This window comes from Symphalangus syndactylus, chromosome 12 (assembly GCF_028878055.3).
Source record: "Symphalangus syndactylus isolate Jambi chromosome 12, NHGRI_mSymSyn1-v2.1_pri, whole genome shotgun sequence".
NCBI lineage: Eukaryota > Metazoa > Chordata > Mammalia > Primates > Hylobatidae > Symphalangus > Symphalangus syndactylus.
Window position 1 is genome coordinate 72,746,496 of NC_072441.2, and position 23,736 is coordinate 72,770,231.

Below are 23,736 nucleotides of genomic sequence, written 5' to 3' on the forward strand. Positions count from 1 at the left end.
AGGTTGCAGTGAGCCAAGAACACGCCACTGCACTCCAGCCTGGGTGACAGAGCAAGACTCTCTGTCAAAAAAAAAAAAAAAAAAAATTCACAGCTAGTAGATGGGAGAGGCAGGATTCAAACCCAAGTAGACTCTAGAATGCGTGTGCTTCAATACTAGGCTATCCTGCCTCCCCATCACTGGATGACTCCAGTTCATCAAAAACCTCTTTAAAAAGTGAGGCTCAAAATGGAAAAAGGCTTAACACATGTTCTCACCAGTGCAGCACAGAGCTGAACCATGACCTCCTGATCTGGACACTATGCTTTTACCATTTCAGAGTAAGTGCTTAAACTGAGGAGGCATCGTGAGAGCGCAGTTCAAGAAAGAATAATGCTCCCACTCATACCCCAATGGATATGTGTACTTTTTTAGAAGCCACAAAATACTACCATGTGCTATGGAATATACACTCAGCTAAAATATTCAGAGCCTTATTTCACATGAACTACTATTGTGCCCTATTTTTCTCATCTTATACTTGTAGCACATGTTTTTTGAACCCAATAATTGGAACTGTCATTCGTTCCTTTTAAATCTGTCATATTGAATCTTTACTCCAAGTTTCCTTGATTGAGACAACTTTTACATTATAGTCATACAATCACAGAATTTCAGCACTGATCTCAGAAACCAAATGGTCTGAACCCCTATAGCACTGAAAAGGATACCAAAGCTAACTGATCTACCCGAAGTTGGTTATCTGTGAATCTAGCAATTTCCCCAGTTTTACAAATAGATCCCTATCTTCACCTAGACCTTGCAATGAAATAGTACTTAACTGGAAGTGTATGACTAAGTCTTGCCCCAAGACTAGCACCTATTCAATCAACTCTAACATCGTAAATGGACCAGCATCCTATCCATACCTCTCCTCTCCCTAAGGACAGTCTGGAAATTCCTTGCTGAACCTAAGCATATGACTAAAAGAATTATCTTTCTTAAGCATAATTTTCATGTCATTCTTCTGCTCAGAAACTAGCAACAGTGTTAATACCAAGCCTTTCAAATCCAAGTTCTTTACAATCTCTGATCTGCTTGTCTGTCCCATTCCAATCATCTAACCATCTTACTCTTTGGTAATCCATAACTCGAATACTCCATATTATCTCCACGATCTTGTCTACTGTCCCCTACATTAAAATCTTTTTAATTTCCAGTGAGAAACATCATGCTTCCCTTCTGGTATATCTCCAACTTATGTTCCTTTCTTCCATCCTTTTTTCAAAAATCTGCTGTAAACCTGTCCTACAGTAAGCCTTCTCCAAATCATCCCACCTATCTCTGATCTTTCCAACAGTAGATGTAGTGCCATGTCATGCACTACACTGTCTCCACTGGTATGGTTCTTCTTTATTTAAGCCACTGTTATGTCTTTGCTGTACCTTTCTCAAACTCCCATCTGGATAGTTTTTGTGGGGAAGAGCCTGTCTTGAACCCTTGGTGTAGGTTCTCTGAATACCTGAGTACCCAAACCCTACTAAGCAGCTGGTTCCAAAGCAGGCTAAACTTCATGTGATGGATAAAGTCAGTCTCTCAATCCAAATGTTCCACAAAACCCATCTCTACTCTGTGATCTGTCTGGTAGAATAGCAGGCCAAATCAACCTAATAGTCATCCTGAGGTATAGAATTATCCTTCACACCCCAGGAAGCTAAGCAGCATTATGGACGTGGGAAGAAAGGGGAGTAATAGGTGAGATAGTCAGAAATAACGGACCCTTGTTTCCTAAGGCAGGAGATCTTTCAACTTGCAAATCCCTGTTCAACTGTGGTATAAGGAGAACATATACTCTGTTAGTCTTGGTGGAAAGTAAGGTTCCCTGCTTGAAAACAAGGGCTTAAATAGCTGTCTTCTTGAGATGGCTGAAGTTGAATTTGGTTAGAGGATGAAAACATGGCTAAACACCCAACATTCCTTGCATATCTATAATTCTATTACACTACCCAGTACACATTTTGGAATAGTCTACCACTTGAACTAAAGGTGTATATTCTAAAAACTAACCACAAAAATCTAACAGATGCCTTTCATCCTCAAAACTATATGAATGTTTCCCTCCTGTAGGGAATTTATTATTTTCATAACTGTCTCTTCAATGTCTCTCAGTGACTTCTACTTTCTCTTCTCTAGCATTGGAACTCTGAAAGAACATACTTCGCAGATGAGGTTGTGAATACAGAGGAAGGTTTGGGGAGCATTTTTCCATTTTAAACTCCATAAACTAATCTGAATACTTATCAGGTCCATAAAGATATATTTATGACTTTTTCTTTAAAAGTCTCAGCTGGGCACAGTGGCTCACACCTGTAATCCCAGCACTTTGGGAGGCCAAGGCAGATTGCTAGAGCAGAAGTTTGAGACCTGCCTAGGCAACATGGGCAACATGGTGAGAACCCCATCTCAAAAAAAAAAGTGTCATTTCTGACATTAAGAGGTCCACATTTTCATTGTTACTGTTCAAACATACACATGGGGTTGGGTGTAGAAAAGCAAAGGAAGGAAGAAAACAGAGAAAAACAAGGGATTCCTCCTAATGGAACTAGAAAACATTTCATTTGAAGGATACCCCTACAGTTCCCTCTCACTTAAGCAGATGAAAACCAGACCCCAACCCTCACATCTCACTAGCAGCCTGGATTAGTTTATATGTAGCCACTTTACAGATTTCAACGAAGCTGGGATCTGAATAGCAATTCCAATCTATCTGGCAATGGCTGCAGTTCAGGATCAGTCTCCCTAGTAATACAGGACAGAAAAATTTGTTCTTTCACGTTTCCTAAGTGAATAGCCACTCGTCTACAGAAAAGCTTAAAACAGTGTAGCAGCTTGTGTCGGCTCCAAGATGACTGAAGTCTGAGCAGGAAATAAGCCCCTTTTCCAAATAAAAGCCAGTGTTCTCTCCCCTTGTTTTCTCCACCGAATGTTCTGTATCAGCAGGGTGAGGCCAAATTGCATCCAGGGCTTTGCTGCAGCTCTGTCTTTAGTGGGTTTTTTTTTTGTTTGTTTTTTGTTTTTTAACGAGGATTTGGCCATTCAAAAAACAACAACAACAACAACAACAAAGCAAAATCCCACCACATACAAGAAAGAGAGGCATGCTTTACAAAACAGCTATTTCAAAATCATGATTTTTAAAAAAACTATACAGAATGTGGAACGAAGGGGAAGAAAAAAGTCTCATGTGGGTTGCGTCGGCACTGCAGCTGCTCCTCATTAAAGCTCCTCTTTACTCCCTCTGGGCTAGTTTCCAGCAGAAAATTCTTTAAACAGAACTCTGCTTTCAACCCACTTTCTTCTTGCGCTGGGCCTCTTGGCCCCCCAATCCGCAGTGGCAGCCTGCCCTAGCTGAGCTCTAGAGGGGGGAGCTGTCGTTAAGGTAAATGAGGTAAGGGCAGGGGAAAAAACTAACAAAACCCAGAAACCAAATTAAGCATCGGTCAGTAACAAAGGTCTGCACTTTGAAAGGCTCCAAATCAGTCTGTTCTTTCCTGTGACCATAATGCCAGCTTAGTTTCCTGCCCCCCTTTTCTGTCCCCCCGGTTAAAGTAGATAAAAATAATTGCTAACAGCCAAGGCTAGCTGTAACCAGTGAAAGTTCCTATGTAACATTCAATTCCCAAGGCTCTGACTACAAACTTGTAGGTACCCCAGAGCCTACAGAATCAAGTCTAAACTTCTAGGCTGGCATTCAGGAGTCCTAACCCACCTATTGGTCTAGCCTCACTGGTCTCCCTCCTTTCAGTACCTCCTGGCTGAGGTCTGATGGGCTTGTCAACTTTTTAATTCTGTCACTCTGTGTAAAGGTAACTAACTAGGTTATGCTAATTACCGACTTTGTTTTAAAAACATGCATGAGGACTTCTAGTTAACTTTCTGGTAAAGAGGGGAAAAAAAGAGAAGAAGCTCTGTCATACTACTTCTTGCCATTCCCACTCTCTCAACCCCCCCTTCTCTCAAAAAAAATAAAGACAGAAAAAAAAGGAAATACTATAGCTTACTCAGCAAGAAGGAATAACAAAAAGAACTTTTAAAAAAAGTATTTGTGTATAGATTGGTGTCCAGAACTGGGATGCTTGTGGTAAAACACGCTTTCTAGTGTAGTTTTTCTAGGGCCTTACTAGTTGTATGTGAAGGAAACAAAGACAAGTATACAATCTCTCACTCTCACACACGCACACACACACACACACACTTTTATCACAACTAATACACAAAGACTACCAAATACTGCAGGGCAGCTCATTTTTCTACTATGTAAATTCAGCTTCCTGGACAGACCATTTCTGCTTTTCTTGTAGAAGTATTTCAGAAAATGTTAATCTTGGTTCCCACATTAGGTTGCATGCTTCCAAATTAAAAGTTTCCCACAGGAAAAGAACTTCACGAGGAATTGTGAGGCTGGGAATTATCTCTGAAACTCCACCTCACTTAGTTTACATGTGTTCAGGTTTTTCACCCCCTCATCTGAATAAAGCATTAAATGCACACTGATTTTAATAAACCTAAACCAAAAAGAAGCTGAAGTGGTACGGACTTTAAAGCTGTTGATTCACAGCATCATTCATCTTCACTGGAGACTATGAAATCAGTAACCACTGCAATGAGAAACCATGCTTTATTTACACAAGAACTTTGCAAACATCCTTATCTTCCAGTTTACAGTCTGGGCTCATTTATCAGAACTCAAAGGCTGGGCTGAGCACCTAGTCTCTTCAATCATCACTTGAAAGATTGGGAAGGGGCACACAGTGTTAAAAGACTTGTGTTGTTGCTATAACAGAAGGTGGTCTTTCCTCTGTGTTCCAGAACACAATCAGGATCTTACCATACTTCACTGCACTGGACCCTGAGAAAATATCTACTTGTTGATTAAAACATGGCAAACACATTCTAGACATATGAGTTTACAAAAAACACCCTTCAATGTAATGGACAAAACTGAATGAGTTAGCTCAGTTGTTCCCAAGCTATGGGCTGTGGAGTTATTGCAAGGGATTGCAATCCTTATAAATCACTTTCTAAACTACTAAACAGTATCTTGTCCATATTTAAACATATGTATATGCTTTTATGACTAGTAAAACATAAAGATATATTAAATGATTCTTGAATTCTTAGATTTTGACAGTATACATTATATTCAAACAACACACTGAGAAATTGTTTCATCTCAAGCTCTCTCCTTTATGCACTATACTCTTGCTAAATGCCTTTCAGCTCCTAGAAAATGCTATAGTACACTACTTCTCACCTCCAGACCTCTGTACACGCTGTTCAGTCAGCCCAAAATGCTTTTCCCCACCTTCTCATGGCTAAGCCCTAAAATTTCATTAAGTCTCAACTTAAATGTTATTTCCTATGAAAAACAGCCTTGACCCCCGCTCTGTTCTTATAACCCTGAGCCTGTGTTACTCATTAGCCCTTATTATGATTATTTGTCAACAGACTAAAATTATTAATTCTCATACTCCCAGTGCCTAACACAATGACTGGCATATAGAAGGCATTCAACTATTCAATGCAGAAGCAAAAGGTCAAAATGAAGGGCTCTGTGGAATCTTTACCCCTTAAAAAGACCCTATAAATACACTTGAAGTTTGGGAACTGGGTTGAGCTATTTACCTAAAGGATTTTCAAAACTAATTAAGATTCCTGATATATAGGCTACTTCTTAACCCCCACTCACCCCTAAATCAGTCAAATTGGGCCAACTCCATGCAAAATAGATTATTTTTTAATCACCTTCCCTCCCACCCACTAAATTTCAAGTTAACCAACACACACAGAGAGGCATGTGTGCATGCGCAGACATACACACACACAGTCCTCATTCCCTCTTGCACTTTTATTAGTCTTTCATCAGTTGTTGATAAAAGATTGACTACATAAACCACCAGGGACCTGGAGCCCTGACTAAAAAAAAAAAAAAAAATCCTACAAAGTGGCCTCAATAGCATGAACTGCTAGATTCTGTAGTGACTGCCATTGAAAATTAAAGAAGATCTCTAGAAAGAAAAGTAAGTGTTGGAGGCTTCTTTCCATTCCCCAATGTTGGTGGATGACCACCTTCAAAGTTCTGAAGTCCAAAAAATATCTAAAAGCAGAGTAATTTAAAAAGCTTACTGTTTGATCTAAAAGGATTTTCCTAGTTCAAAAACAACTGTACCTATTTGGATACCAAAAATGAAAAGAAATAGTGCAGAATCTTTAGATTGCCTAATGGGATCTGGAGAAACAGCTCTTAGTCCTAGTCTACATTCTAATGAGTTTTGTAATAAAGGTTAATTCGCTTAGCTGTATTACACCTCAGGCTCCTCACTTATAAAACAAAATGAGTGACAAAGGTGCTTTCCAAAGTCCCTTTGACCTCCTAAGTGTGATGACTCTATAATCTTGGCCTTTGAAGTCCCTTGGCAATACCACCCAAGGATGTAATGATGCTTGCTGATGTTAATGTTTGGGTGTTTGTGGTTGTATATGTCTTGACCACTGTCCCACTCCAAGCAAGGGATCCTAGGGCAAGAACTGTACTGTGTCTCTTTTTTAATATCCCTCACAGTGCTCACCACCCTCTAGGTGCACAGATAATTCAATATACACTTATGTAAATGAATTGTTCCACAACTCACACTTTCAGCTAGCCCCTCACAGATGCATAAGAAAGCAAAGAACAACCAAAGAGAAGGAACGATATATTTAAACAAGATAAGGGGAATGAAAAAGAGTCTTGTGTTTAAAAGGGATAGAAAGGTCTAACCATCTTCTCTCCCAAACAACTGGCCAACATGAAAGCCTGTTTTCTTGAGCATAGAATGGTGGTAGGTATTTCAGCCTCTATGGAATCTGACCTGCTGATTAGTTATACAAGGCTAAAACTGACTGAAGTATGTATGTAAGACAATGGTCTGGGAAGAGAAGCACTAAATTTAAGCTCACAGGGAATCAACCACTTAAAAAGGTAAATTCAGATAGAACTTTATCCAGATTTCATTTTTATGCACCCTCTCTACAAAGCACAAATACTTATCTTACTCACTTCTCATCTCATGATGCTATCATCAATTCTTGTAAAATTTAGAAAAGAATAGGTGATGTCTCCTAATTAGAGAGTTTGCTTCTGTCACGAACTGTGACAGTCAGTGTCAGCCTTTGCCTGGAAGAAAATGAGTCACTTTTTCATTAGTAATCAAGTTATGTCTATTTTTTAAGAGTGACCCAGAAATTCAAGGCCATGAGTTTCAGCAATACGAGACAGACAATCAGACACCACAAACATTGTATACAAATAGAATTAAGACAGAAAAATTAAAGTCAAGGAGGTACAGTGTTACTTTTCAGGATGACTGAGGTTTCAGAAAGGGCAAGTTGCCCCATAAAATATCCTCAAGATGTGTCTGGCTTGCACAACAAGAATCAGTATTTCAAAATCTTAAAGTGACAGGCAGTTAAACGACTAAGGCACTACCATCGTCTAGGCAAGAGAATCTTAACCACCATCAAATGTTTTCCACAGAGAATAGGCAGCCCTAGTTTATTCTGGATAATTGAGGGTTTGGATATGTACTATATAATCAGAGGAAACAAGCAGTAAAGGACCTGAGCTAATTTGGGGTAACCAAAGACTTGGCTAACAGATGCTTCCTTACTCTGGATCCCTCATATGAATCAGATCTGGCCAGCGATATGCTGGACAGAAGATATTTGAGGTTGAGATACCTGAATTCTCAACTAAGGTAATGAACTATGCAGTACATGAAAACCAACCCCTTCTTAGTGCCTCTGTTTTTCTATCACTTCCCCTATCCCAACACATTCTTGCTCTTGCCTTAGAGATTCTTAGATTCTGATTTTCCTTGCAAAACATGGCCACAAGCCTACCGCCTCTCTGTCTGGTAGAAGTACAAGAATCAAGAGTCAAGGCCAGAAAGTTCTGAGGGAAGGAGGGTAATTGCTCCCAGCTGCCCTCTCTTGCTGTCCCCAGGTCCTCTCCTTCACCCTCACTCTAGGCATTCTACCTCCAAACATTCAAGTTAACACGTGCTAAAGGAATGATTTTCTAAATCACTTACCTGTCACTGTGAAACCAGATTAATCCACATACCGGTTTAGTAAAACCTCACACAAACTGGCGTATACACAGAAGACAGCAATCAAGATGTAGAAAACGCTTGAAACTATATCATTAAGAAAACGTGATGAAGAAATTGGTAATGATTATTCCAGGAAATAACACTCCCTTCTAGTCTCCTCAGCTCCCTTCCTCTCACCCTTCTCCTACCTATCCATCTTCTAAGGTACCACTAACATTCAAAGATTTAGGATCTAAGCAGTGCACCAAAAGTCCTCTGATTTTACTCTTTTGTCCCACAGTAGTTGTTCCTTTGTCTGAGTCTCCATAGTTATTATCTGTGCCCCTACACTGGGATATTACAGACTGTTTTATTTTACACATCTCTGTATGCTTCATCTCCCCAGCAAGACTTCAGAAGACTGCCACCATGTCTTATGCAGGAGAAACTGCATTCACTGTCAGACACTCTCTGGGTACATATACTTGTGAATAAAGAAGTCAGGTGACACAGGCCTCTTGGGCTTTTCTGCCTATTCACAATACCCAGTACAGTGATCAGTTATAGTAGCTTGCTCAATAAATACTAGTGTGATAAAAATTAAACTTTTGTTTGAAAAGTGAGGATTCTATAGTGCTTCAGAGTCCATCTAACCTTCAGTGTTCAGCATACAGGATTATAGACAGTGACTGCAGGAAAATGACCTGAATCTATACAGATTTAATACCCTAAATGCTACTATTCTACATAAATCCTAATCAGATTATTTTCTTATTAACACCTACCTTTCTCCTCATATTTATGTCAAGGCAAAAAACTGGATAGAATGCTCTAGTCGAATGTGTTCGCTGAATAATATCACCCATCACTTAAATAATGCCTTTCTTAGTCTTTATTTTCACTTTTCTTTCATAAAACTCTTTTCATAAAGATCAAGTAGAAGACTGTTTAGGAGAAGAGCATTTCAAGCAGAAATTAACTGCATTACTTTTTCATAGGGGAAGGCTAATGGAATCTAAGAACTGGCAATACATTTTTGGACACAGAGGACTAAGTGCTAGTGAAGGTCACTGACAGTGAATAAATAGGATCTAGAAAACGTGCGGAAATCCAATAGAAATTTTAATTTACCTTACACTGGGTTGTAAGGTAAAACTCAACTAAGAGAAATATGAAAACAAAATGCATAACACAGTCGCATGTGCACACGTGTGTGCATACATATGATAGGAGGGCAGAGAGACACTAAACTTCATTCCTAACTACTGAATGTTGAGAGGAGGCCGAATGAAAACCTCTATCACACCCACATATTTATGCTAGTTTAACAAATTTTAAAGTGCTTGGAAATTTTTAGACGATTACTTTTTCTCATATTCTGATATCCCCCATTCCTTTGCTATCATTCATAAGGGCAGATATAGACAAAATTAAAGAATTTAATTAAGCTTCTCCAGATTCCGAAAGAGAAATATTTCTCATTTTGCTTAGTCACAAAAAAAGGGAGAAAAAAAGAATTCCTATGTGAAATTAATGGTGCTAATGAGACACGCCTGAACAATAAGAAACTTCACATAAGATTATGATAAACCTGGAGACTGTATTAAAAGAAACCTAGCTAAATTCACATCTATTAATGCCAGATTGCAGGCCAAAATTTGTTGATTTAATTTCTTGGCAGTTACCCAAGACAGGTAAAAGGATATAGGCAGAGCCTAAGAACCAGATTCTCCTACTTCTTCACTGAACACTGAAATATATAAAAGTCTCAACTGAAAGAATAAAAATTAGTTGAAAAGAGTATGGAAATTATGTTGCTATGTGTTAAGAAGCTACTAACTGGCCAGGCACAGTGGTTCAGGCCTGTAATTCCAGCCCTTTGGGAGGCAGAAGTGGGAGGATCACTGGAGCCCAGGAATTCAAGACCAGCCTGAGCAACATGTGAGACAATGTCTCTATAAAAAGTTTTAAAAATGGGAGACTGAGGCAGGAGGATGGCTTGAGCCTAGGAGGTGGAGGCTGCAGTGATCCATGATTGCTCTACTTCACTCAAGCCTGGGCCACAGAGGGAGATGCTAGTAACCAAGACTTCCTTTACAAAAGACCCCTTAGGGACACATCATATGTGATAAAGGATTTTAATAGGACATAAGTATTAATAAGAATCACTGAGGAATGGTACTGTTAAAGGGTCCAAATCTCAAGTCCTAATACAAGGAAAAGCCTCACAGGACATATTCATGTGCATTTGTAACTCACCATGCAAATGTAAGGTGCCATATTCAACAACTTGTGACTTTTGTGCTGGCAACAACATTTATCAAAAATCACTGAATTTAACCTGTCTCAATTTCACAACTGCATAAATCTGTCTGGACTTGCTCCTGTTCCATTAGTAAAAAGAAAGGAGAAGTTTCAAATTAGTTCTCTCTACTGAAGCACACTTTAATAGACAATATCCTCTATCCCCACCTTCACTGCCCTCTTCTTCTATTTCATCCATAGTTATTACATTGAGCTTTCATGTTAAAGGCCATTTCTCAGAAATGCAGTATTCACCAAACCTGGCCCATGTACACTCATGTAACGACATGCAGATTCAGTGTTCTAGAATGATATGAGGTACTCAAGCCTACCTAATGCTACCATCTTTAAATTTAGAAATTACATAAAGCAGTGTTTTAATCATATTCCTGATCTGAAAAGTCCCCTTTTTGTATACTTTCAAATGTTCCACACTTCCTTTTCAGAAGATTCCATTTGAACTACCAACTTAAAACAAGTAATTCTGTCCCATTTTATTGACAGGCAAACTGAGATTCAAGGTGACAGTACATTTTCCACGAGTATATCTCAGGTCAGCTAAAGAGTGATGGGATCTTGAGCAAATTATTTAACTTCTCTTAGCTTCCATATAGTCTCTCTCTCACATGAGGACTAAAGTAAATACATGTAAACTACTTAATTGAGAACAGACCCTAATAAACAATAATGTTAGCTAGCATTATAGACTTTAACTTGCCAAAGATCCAATTGTTAATAGGAATCAGGACTCAAACTTAAGTCTATCTGGCATAAAAAAACCTATGTCCTCGGCTGGGCGTGGTGGCTCATACCTGTAATCCCAGCACTTTGGGAGGCCGAGGCGGGCAGATCATGAGGTCAGGAGATAGAGACCATCCTGGCTAACACGGTGAAACCCAGTCTCTACTAAAAATACAAAAAATTAGCCAGGCGTGGTGGTGGGCGCTTGTAGTCCCAGCTACTCGAAAGGCTGAGGCAGGAGAATGGCATGAACCCGGGAGGCGGAGCTTGCAGTGAGCCAAGAAAGCGCCACTGCACTCCAGCCTGGGCGACAGAGCGAGACTCTGTCTCAAAAAACAAACAAACAATAAAAACTATGTCCTCTTCATGTCACCAGTCAAGGATCTTCCAGGACCCTTACTCCACTCACCAGTGCAGGCTGAACCATACTAGGTCATGAGGCAAAAGAAAAAATCATAAGATCTCCTTATTTAAAATTTTGATAATTTTCAACTTATTTTGCATTAATTCTGATTTTTTGAACAACTACATACAAATATTATTGACTTTGATTACTGAGTTTTTTGGCACTCTTAAATTTCACAAGAGAGGCCCGTGCCTTACTCGCCTCACCATGGTCCCAGCCCTGCCATTCACTGGTGGCCCCTGTACAGAAGGCCACATTATAGTCAGTTTATTTCATACTTGACTTTACTCTGAACCTCTCTAAGAAGTCCAGGTTAATGAACTGGTAATTATTTTATGACTTCCCAAAGAAGTATGAAATAATATAACAATATTGATTAATTGCGACTACTACCACAGACTTGAGTTATCTGTTATATGTGGTACACATAAATAGCATGCAATAAATAACTCTTGAATTAATAAATCCTGAACGTATTACATTTTAAGAAAAGGTTACTCTATGAAAGGTATTTAATGAGCCAAAAAAACAGCATTCTTTGTTTTATGTTAAAAAGATAAACGAACTATGGAAGAGTGGCCAAGCTTCTGCTATCATTTTCCAGAAAAACTATATACACAATGTTCAGCTAAATAGGCGCCCTACTTGAAGGAACTAGGCTGGCAGACCAGTTTCAGCTGAGAAGAAAGAGAAAGTAATTTAACAGTTGATATTTTTCCGTGTCTATTTCTTTGATCTGACAATGCCCCTGTGCCTCCCTGAATGCACTCACAAGAAGGTGAAGGAAAGGGGAAAATGCTGAGTCAGCCATGACTTCTGAAAATGCCTTTCTGGGGGAGAAGCACAACAGAAACATTGCCAATGCATCCTCCATAAAAAGCTAAGTTCTAAGGGATTATGAGTGTCTCTACTCTCTACTTACTATACAGACATTTACCAAGAAGACAAAGAAGGCAATGGCTCTAGTTTTTCTTGGATGGATTCAGGAAATCTGGAACACTAACATGACTGCCTAATCCTGGCAAGGAAAATTGTTAGCTGTTAATGTTTAATGTTTTTTACAGCTAGCAGACAAGTTTTAGATAAAATGTGACACAAAGTTATATTTTATAACACTTTATATTTACAATAATTTACCTTAAAGTGTAGTTTTTAGATCAGCACTTTGGCAAAAAGTAGACATTCTCAAATGCAAGCACCCATCTACAGGAACGTATACAACTCACAGTGACTTTCTGCTGTTTCACAAACACTATGTTAGATATTTACCAAGTGGTATGTAGGAAATTCTGAAACGCCCCTTTATGTTTCCAATTTTCATCATTAAAAATAATTGCAGAGTAACTTATATCAGACTAACCCTCTTGCTCTGGACAAAATATCAAAGGCACTGGAGAACCACTGAAAGCAGGCATAAACTAGAAGGGATATAAGCCTCAGAAAAAATAAAGCAAACTATATGAAACCCACATTGACAGTTTTTTTTTTTTTATCGTGAAGGTACACCCCAGTTCATGCAGCAGAAGAGGAAGAGTGTGCAAGCAGAAAATGGAAGTCCTGCGATGCTGAGGAGTCAGAGGTATCTGGAGCTGTCACAGCAGCTAGAATATGAGGAGAAAAAATCCTGGAAAAGACAGAACCACAGAGTGGGTAGCTTCAAAGTATGTATACAACTCTGCTCAAATCCTTAAATAATTCTTGACTATGCATGAGCAAGATAAGATTCAGAAACCCAAGAGAAAGTAAGAGCTGGACAGCTGAAAAGACTGAGCAGAAGGTTCCTGGGGCTGGGAGGACAAGTTCTGCCTTAGAAGGGCTTAATGAACACCTCAGGGCTTGGTAGGCCCCTCACACTTTCCACTGAACCCCTAGAAGGGTCACATCTTGGGAATAAGAGCCCTATCCCATGACTAAGATTTGTATCATCAGACTAAGGGCAGAACAGAAGTAGGCCCACCCTAATGTGTCCTAAAACCTAGCATCCATAGGATCAAGATGATCTGCCAATCTTGACAAAATTCAACATTCTTTAGTGGGAGATAAACTTTAAAATCTATCACCCACAATGTCCAGTAAATAATGTAAAACTACCATACATGTGTAAAGTAAAGGGAAGTCATACCCATGTCCAAAGAAGGAGCAGTTGATAGAAACAGAAACACATCCGTAGACAACCCAGATGTTAAGAACTGGCAGACAAAGATTTTAAATAACTATAATAAATGTCCTTAAAATGCACATTTTGTCAATTATACAAATCATAACCTAACCTACCCTCAGAATCCTAGTGAACTTGAGTTATCCATGATCTTTAATCAAATTGGGATTTAGAATGGTTTATATTTGAAAGCCCGAAGCAAACAACTTGAAAGTGATTAATGACATCAAATTTAATTACATATTTACACCTCCCAGTAGGACAAGAGAAAGAATAAAATATCTCTCTGTAGTGAGAGGGCTTTATTAAGATTTGACAGTAGTTATTTAACAGCAATAATTGAGTTTTATGCAAGATTACACAGGTTCTCCTTATCTGGCATCAAAATCTAATCACAGACTGATAGGGTACTTAGGCTCCTAACAGTGAGAAAAAACAGTTGAGCTGAGTACAAAACTAATCTTCAAAAGTACTTATCTTCATCTGTCAATGTGATCTTATCAAGGATTTTTATAATTTCTATAAACAATCATTATATTTTAGCTGAATCAGTAGCATTATGCTGTCTAAACAGATAGTCAGATTCCTTCTATTTTAAAACATTTTCTACCAGTTCCCATCCCACCACTCACCACTCACCCCCACTCTGGCCCTGTAAAAGGAATTTGGCTTTAACTTTCTTTTCTTAATCCACTAAGCAATCTCATGAATAAAAAGATAATCACATGCCCTGTATGCCTGATAGAATTTTTATAAACCTTCTAAGTGTTTTAATATTTATTTACTATTTTGTGAAAATAATATTTACTGAACAAGCTAGATCATCTTCTTTCTCCACAGAAAAAAAGGTAAGGTTGGTGAAAATACACTGAAAGCTCTGCTAGATACACATAAATTTTTGCATAAAATTTTGCTTAAAATTCTGTGGAGGCTGGCAAAGCACTGTAGAATGATTGACATGGCTGCCTTGATATTGTTCTTGCTTTTTCTGTGTCCACTTATGTTGACCCTGCCACTCCTAAAGATGCTAATATTACTTTTGCTGAGGTAGGGAATCACTCTCTTTATACAAGTTTTGTTGTTCATCTTGGTCTCCCAAAAGGATGGCCTCACCAAATTTTTTCTTACTCTCTCTCAAGGAGCTTGTTTCCCTCAAAACAGGAAAGACATCTGAGGGACATACCCAGAACTGTATACATAAGCATTCCATCCTATCAACAATTAACAAGTACCCAGGGACAGAATGTAGGCAGCTCCATTTTCTTTTTTTTTTTTTTTGGAGACACAGTCTTGTTGTGTCGCTCCGGCTGGAGTGCAGTGGTGCAATCCTGGCTCACTGCAAGCTCCGCCTCCTGGGTTCAGGCCATTCTCCTGCCTCAGCCTCCCGAGTAACTGGGATTATAGGTGTGTGCCACCACGCCCAGCTAATTTTTTGTATTTTTAGTAGAGATGGGATTTCAACATGTTAGCCAGGATGGTCTCCAACCTTGGTTGGAGAGTATGAGACTAGCAGCCCAACAGTCTAACAAAGAACTATTGGACTTCTTCCCAACAGTGACCCTTAGGTGTCCTCTCCTGGTAAGTGCTCAGAGATTAGTCTCCCCGGAAACCTTCTCTCCCCATGTCAGACCAAAAATATATAGGCGAACCCTTAAAATCTATTTGAAATTCTCCATATATAAGTCACCAAGTTGAATGATCTTCAAATAGAACTAATTTGCCTCTCTGTATGGTATTACCATCCTGAATGCTATGTGAAGTAAATAAATTTTTTTAATTTTACTTTTAAGTTCTAGGATACACGTACAGAACGTGCAGGTTTGTTACATAGTTATACATGTGCCATGGTGGTTTGCTGCACCTATCAACCCGTCATCTAGGTTTTAAGCCCCACATGCATTAGGTATTCGTCCTAATGCTCTCCCTCCCCTTTCCCCCCACCCCAACAGGCCCCAGTGTGTGATGTTCCCCTCCCTGTGTCCATGTGTTCTCATTGTTCAACTCTCACTTATGAGTGAGAACATGCTGTGTTTGGTTTTCTGTTCCTGCGTTAGTTTGCTGAGAATGATGGCTTCCAGCTTCATCCATGTCCCTGCAAAGGACATGAACTTATTCTTTTATGGCTGCATAGTATTCCATCATGTATACATGCCACATTTTCTTTATCCAGTCTATCACTGTTGGGCCTTTGGGTTGGTTCCAAGTCTTTCCTACTGTAAATAGTGCTGCAATAAACATACATGTGCATGTGTCCTTATAGTAGAATGATTTATAATCCTTTGGGTATATACCCAGTAATGGGATTGCTGGGCCAAATAGTATTTCTGGTTCTAGATCCTTGAGGAATCGCCACACTGAAATTTTTAAAGGAGAGAACCAGTGTCTTCTTATTTAACATAAATAGATAAGAAACATGTGCATGATGGTATCTACTTAGCACCTTTTAGTTTAAGAAACACATTGTTGAACAATAACTACACCAGGCACTGTACTAGGCATTAACTATGCAAAAAATGCATAAGACTAAGACTTCACATTCTAGTAGAAGAAACACATCAGCAAATGACCAGAATGCAATGGGGTTAACTACCACAAGAGTTGAATAACAGAATAAAGCAAGCAACTAAGGCACCAAATGCCACAAAAAGACTAAACAAGTTTTCAGTGGCCTACTCTAAGGTATTAAGTTCCTTCCCTTATTATCTCCAGTTGTATCTCCATTCTTAGAGGAGAATGCACCACATGTTTTCTTTTTCCCTAGCTAGAAAAACTAAATGAGCAGCCCATAATAAGCTACATAAAACCTTTATTCCCAATGTTATCTTTATTCCAATCCAAACAACCTCCTGTTAAGCTTTACTGTCATCACAGCTTAAAATATTTTCACTTTAGTGAAGAAAATTATTTCTGACTTGAAAAAAAAAATCTTGTTTATAACATTAAAAAACTAAATCCTGGTGTCAGAACAGATCTCATTGGAAAAAAGTTGTAATTACATTTCTGGTAAGAAAAAAAAATGTGTTGGATAAACTCACTTAAAATGCTTATTAAGCAAGTACCTCCACCAAAGCAAAGAAGAACTACTCCTCACAAAGGTGAAGGAAAAGAAGAGAAATTTCATATTACCAAATCTTATTTCTCCAGCATCTTCCCTGAAATAAATAGAATGGATACATATTCCTCTCAAAAATTTTCAATTGAGGCAGAAGAAAAAAAATTATTTGCAGGAAACCTAGAAAAGCTATTATGAAATTATCTCACAGCCTTCCTCAAACAAACAAAATGTCTTGGCTAGAGTAGATGGTTGAAGGAAAAGGAAAAAAAAATGCTCTTAAGCCAAGAACTAGCCTACATTTTCTTTCACCCTTACTCTTTTATCCCCATATGATAATATACACTCAAAGCCCCTGCTCCCCCCCAATCTACACATATGCATACATCTTCCTCTCTCACTGTCTCACTTTCAGAATTAGATTTTTTACACTAGAAAAAAATATGAATATAATATTCACATATACTGGGCCGAATATTAAAGTTGGTATCTATTTGGTTTTACTTAAAAACAAGATCATAGGTAACATGTTAAGGGGAGACTCTAAGAGTATGCCTTAATCTGAAAAACACAAGGTAATCTAATATGTATGTGTATATACATATATTTTATATTTCTTTTTGAGAAGGAGTCTTGCTCTGTCACCCAGGCTAGAGTGCAATGACGTGGTCTCAGCTCACTGCAACCTCCGCCTCCTGGGTTCAAGTCATTCTCCTGCCTCAGCCTCCTGAGTAGCTGGGACTCCAGGCATGTGCCACCACACCCGGCTAATCTTTGTATTTTTAGTAGAGATAGGGTTTCACTATGTTGGCCAGGCTGGTCTTGAACTCCTGACCTCGTGATTCTCCCAACTCAGCCTCCTAAAGCACTGGGATTACCAGCATGAGCCACCATGCCCGGTCTACCCCATATACATTAACTAACCACTCACTGAAAAGTATTTTTCATAGTGAGAAAGATAACAGTAAGATAGTAAGAAGTTCTTATTAGCCAATTATCTGGCATCCACATCCTTCCATCCTCACCCCCAACCAAAATATGTACCAGGAAAGCTCAAGAACCAGTAACATTCCACAGAAGCATTAAAAATAGAGGAGTAGAATCCAATCTTGTCCAGTGTTCTATCGCAAAAAGAAAATACATAAAGAGAAAAACTTACTTGCAGTATCCTGTGCCATTGTGGTAGGTAACACACATTCCTTCATTTACACAGGGTTCATAGCCATCTCGACACTGCAATGCTAAAAATAAAAACAAATGCACATTAGAAGTAAATCACTAATCATAACCCTCAGACACCAAAGAAGTGTAATCCAATCCAGATCAGCATTCATTCCCACCTAATCTGGGTTTCTTTTTAGAGTTTTAATCAGTTTTTTATGTTTTGGCTTCTAGCACAGAAGCCCATCCCAAAAGTGTCTTCCAACAATAACCACGTTTGTGGTCTTGAATGATGCTCTTACTTCTCTGTGTTTCAATATCTCCAGCTGTCACATCTCCATCTCCCAATTAAAAATTAAAGCCATACCATCTATGACATGACACATCATCTTGGGATTTAGATACTTCATATGAGTATTGTAAGAATTCATCAATGAGTGTTTAGGAAAATGCTAGATAAATAATAGACAACCATTATACTGATGAATTACTTAGCCTTCAGGTGAAGTTTTAAAACAGACCGCTTCAAGAAGTAATCAGAAACAGCAATAACAGTAATTCGACAAACTAAAATTGAAAGCCTCGTATGTACCAGGCACAAAATTAGGATCCAGAAAAAAGGAGAAATGGAATACATAAATAAACAAATAAACATAATCTCTAGCTTTAACGGGCCCATAAAAAGATGGGGAGTAGATCATGAATACAGACTGTAGAGAGAGTATCAAAAGAAATAAAAGGAGAAGGTAATTTTATACATACAGATAAAACAAAAATTCTCAAACTGTTGACTCCCCCATTCCCTTTAAGAGACAATGAAATGGCACTTTACCATCTGAGGCCCTCCCAAAAACAGACTTTTCAGAAAAAAAGAACAAAAACAACAGCAATAGTAGACATTTTCATTGATTTCAGCCAAGAATGGAAGAAGTCTACCTGAAATCTGCCAATCACTTGCTGGATAATTACAATATCTTAATTGTTTAACTTTTAGAGTTGAAATTTTCATCACCAAAATACATATCGAGAACCCTAACAACTGGAAAGGTAAGACAGAAAGAAACCTAGTCAAACAATAAATATCAAAATTGAAGCTCATGAACTCTTTCTTGGAAGTTATTAAGATGTCCATCTCTTATGATAGTTAATGTATAAATACCTGAAAGCAAAACTGAGAAGCTCCCCCTCCAAGTTTCCTCTAACCACACCATTCTATGCATAAATTGTGCAAGATCAGAGACTCTAGGCCTGGCCATCCCTGGCCTCAAAACCAGTAGCCCAGGTGAAAGCTGGATGTCAGAACAACTTCTCCACCAACAATTACTGCATCAGAGCCCAGTATTGTATCCAGTAGAAGAATCATTTGAGAACATGTTTACAGAAAATGCATCTCATCCTTGAAATAATATTTTTAAATGGTAATAGTAATAATAATAGGAGCTAACACATAGAACTTACTAAATACCAGGCACTGTCCTAAGTAGTTTACATAAATTAGCTAACTAATTTAATCTTCACAACAACCCTTAGAAGTAAATTTCATTATACCCATTCTCAGGTGAGAAAACAGGGAGGATAAGTGGCCTGCCTACTGTCATGCCAGTGAGTTAGAAAGCCAGAATTTGAATCCAGAGACTCTGCCCTTAACCACTAAGATACACTGCTTCCCACTACCTGAAATGTCTCAGGATTGGCAGGGTGGATATTATTATACCCATTTACCAATAGTAAAGGCCAGAGAGAATAAGTGGCCTCTCTATGGGGCATCGCACCACTAGCTGGTGGCAGTGCTGGGCTTAGGACCCAGCTCTCAGTAAAAGTCCAACCCATCTCTATGACAGCTGGGTCACACAAAGAGTCACCAGGCTGCAGGCCCAAAGAGGCAAATTCAGGAAGAGGGTCATCTTGTTGTCCATATCCCACTTCCCTGTAAGGCTCAAATGCTCCCTCTTCCCACACTGATAAGCCCAATGCAACAACTATAATTAAAACAGTTAATGTCAGGTTATTTCCTCCATACCAAAGTTCTCAAACTGATTTTTTCATTCTCTTTAGACACTTTTATTAGTTTCAGTGAGAACTTCCGGGGTTTTTTCTATTTACTTTTTTTCTTTAAATAAAATAATAAATAAATAAAATCCTCACAGTAGGAAAGGAATGTCCTGTAGGCACAGAAAAAGCTGTAGCTCTGTCCCCCTGCAGGAATCCTGGTGCAGTGGAGGGACTCAGGAGACCTGAAATCCTGTCTGTACACCTAACTGCAAGCAAAGCACAACTTCATGGGGGCTCAATTTCCCTACCTGTAAACCAAGCTGAGAGTGAACTAAATGTCCCTGAAGGTTCCCTGTGATCCACCAGCAACAGCTCCCTCCTTAAAAGTACATGAATGGCATGCCCAGTGCCTGAAGAAACCTGGAGTACATAACGACCCAGCCACCCATGACTCAGAATGCCATGGGTGCAAAAATCACGGCCTGTTCCTATTAAGTGTCCTGACAAATCATTACAGTGACAGGTTCAGAGAAATACAAACAACCCAAAGTCAATATGTAACAATCAATCTAGCAAATAACTTTACAGCCTAGCCTTAGTAAACCAATCAAACTCAGTGACTGAAAAGAAGGTGGGCTTACCAGGCTAATAATTAATGCCACTTGGCTGATGTGTGGGATCATGCTACCTTGAACCTTTAACATTTACTGAGCCACGGTTCTCAAACTTTAGTAAGCATTGGAGTCACTTGGAGGGCTTTTTAAAAAAGAGTGTTGGACTCGACCCCCACAATTTCTGACTAAGTCCGTAGGGAGCCTGGGAATCTGCATTCCTAACAAATTCCCAGGTGATGTTGATACCACAGGTCTGAGGAACCACACACTGACTACGACTATATGAACGCTCGAGTGTCCACTTTTAAAAATACTCAAAAGCTATATAACAGAGGTCTTAGATGATTTAGATGATAACATATTGTCTGAATAAACAGGATGTGGAGAAATGGAATCCTTCTACTCTGTTAATGGGAATGTAAATTAGTACAACCATTGTGAAAAACAGTGCAGATGTTCCTCAAAAAACTAAAAATAGAATCACCACATGATCTGGTAATCCCACTGCTGGATATTTACCCCAAATATTTTAAATCAGTTTATTGAAAAGATGTCTGTACACCCATACCAAGTTATGGAAGTGTCCATCAACAGATGAATGGATAAATAAAAGGTGGTAGATAGGCCGGGCACAGTGGCTCACGCCTATAATCCCAGCACTTTGGGCAACCGAGGCGGGTGGATCACGAGGTCAGGAGTTCAAGACCAGCCCGGCGAAGATGATGAAACCCCATCTCTATTAAAAGTACAAAAATTACAGCGCGCCAGTAATCCCAGCTACTCAGGAGGCTGAGGCAGGAGAATCACTTGAACCTGCGGGGCAGAGGTTGCAGTGAGCCGAGATCGCGCCACTGCACTCCAGCCTGAGTGACAGAGGGAGACTCCGTCACAAAAAAAAAAAAAAAAAAAAAAAAAAAAAAAAGGTGTGGTAGATATATTCAATGGAATACTATTCAACCTTTAGAAAGAAATTCTGCCACTTGAGACAACATGGATAGAACTGGAGAACATTATGCTAAGTGAAATAAGGCACAGAAAGACAAATATAGCATGTTCTCACTTATATGTAGAATTGAAAACCATCAAAATCATAGAAGCAGAGAGGAGAATGATGGTTACGGAAGCTACGGGCCTGACGGTCAATGGCCATCAAAAAGCTACAGTTACACAAGAAGAATTTTTTTTATATGTTTGAGATATATTGCATAGTGTGGTGAATATAGTTAATAATAGGGTATTGTACATTTCAAAATTCCTAAGAGAGTACATTTCAAAAAATGTTAAATATTTGAGATGAAGGATACCTTTTAATTGTTCTACATTGTATTAGCAAATTATAACATCACTTTGTACCCTATAAATGTATACAACTATAAATTGACGATTCTAATTTTTAAAACAGAAAAATAATCTTGAGACTCGTGGCTTTACTCAGGAGCAAAAATGAATACTATAATTATCTTCCATACAAAGAGAAATTAAAACTTTGATAATCTGAAACCATGAAAGTGAGACCAGGAAAGACCTCATTTCAAAATTCAATTTACTTTTTTCCAATGTAAAACACTTAAATTTAACAATAAAATTGAAGACAGCTTCATGCTTATAAAGTTAAAAAAAGAAACATTAAATCATACCATAGAGAACTGATGTTTAAACTGATGCTTCAATAGCCTCCAAGAAACTAGTCACATTTAACAAAGAGTCACATTTAACCCCAATTTTCATGTCAATAAATACTCGCTGGCTGAAATAAATCTTATTTACTGTGTGTGTATCTGCTGTTTGTGCAGGCCCTCCTCTACTCCACCAAAAAAAAAAAAAAAGGCAAAAAGAAGTAGTAGATTTCAATCTCATCACTCCGTCATTTGGCAATACAATATAAAAATCTAGAAGCCAATTTCCAATTTTCATACACTTTCAGTGCAGTGGATTTGGGAACTAGCTGTCTAATATTCAGAACCTATTTAGAAAGCATCTACTATCAGCAGGCACAGGCCCTGATGTCAGGGATACCGTAGTATACAGAATAAACTCCCTGTCCTCAGGAACCTTATTTCTATAAGAGAAAGGTGGCTAAAAAATTAATAAATAAAATAATTGTGGACAGTAATAAGTGATAAGTTCCATTGGAAACAAAACCCAGTAATGTATAAAAAGCAACCATGAAGGCTGGGGGTGCAAGAGCGTACCTCAGATAGTGTCTAGGAAAGGCCTCCCTGAGGAGGTATGCTTTGAGCTACAATGTAAATGAACAAGTGTCATGAAGATATGAGGGAAGAGCACCCCAGGCAGAGGAAACAACAAGTGTAAAGGCCTTGAAGTGGGAATTAGACTGGTATTCCAGGTTCATATGGCTAGAGGTTATTAAGCAATGACAGAGGCCAGGGAGGTAGGCTGGGGTTAGATCACAAGAGCCCATGATAAGGATCACAGCTCTAAGTAGGAGAGTAAACTACTCAGCTGTTTTAAATAAGAAAAATGACACAGATTTATGTTTGAAAAAAGTCAAGATTATGAAATGGTCCAGTGAGTAAAAAGGTTTTTCTTTTCTTTCTTATATAAGCTTATTCAAGTCATCCCTTTTTAGACTAGACTGAAGACATCCATTTTCCCAGCTCCCCAAAATGGCAATGATTTTATTCTAATAGCATCTAACCTTCCAGAAGCACTACTTGTAACATGTTGCCCCACTACTTTCTAACCTACGATGGCTGTCAGTTCTTACTTAGTTCTCAGAACTTAGCCTCAGTTTGGCTCTCCTAAGAACCAGTTGGGAGGTCTGTGCAGTACCTTCACACGGTACCAAGTTTGGCACTTTTTCTTCCAAGGACAAGCCATTTCTTACTTTAACCAGTCTAGGCTCCCATGCTGGCCTTCCAGATCAGAGCTTACCTTACCTGCCCAGTATTACTCCCCACCACTTCCATTGCACTCTCTGCCCAGTTTATGCCCTCTTTCCTGAACAGATCGTCATTGAACTCAGTTCCATTCCTCCATGCATGTCTGTGCTTCCTCTGATTTCTGCCTTCCTCATTACTATCTAAATTCTACCCATCCCTTCAAGGCCCAGTTCACCTCTTGCCTCACCCAGAAAGCTTCCCCTAGAGGGTTCTGGTCCTCACAGGGCCACCACCCCCTATCCCTGTAACACTCATGACTATCAATTCAGCACTACATGGTCTTCTAGCTGTCTG

The 23,736-nt window shown here is 38.9% G+C and overlaps 1 protein-coding gene across 3 annotated transcripts in view; it reads right to left on the reverse strand.

Moving 5' to 3' along the window:
- Positions 1–23,736, reverse strand: part of NOTCH2 (notch receptor 2) — a 167,552-nt gene that overhangs the window by 109,752 nt on the left and 34,064 nt on the right. For all 3 annotated transcript variants that reach the window (XM_063625888.1, XM_063625889.1, XM_063625890.1), the window contains exon 2: positions 17,932–18,013. In XM_063625888.1, the coding sequence (XP_063481958.1) occupies positions 17,932–18,013 (82 nt within the window). The remainder of the gene's footprint in view (positions 1–17,931; positions 18,014–23,736) is intronic.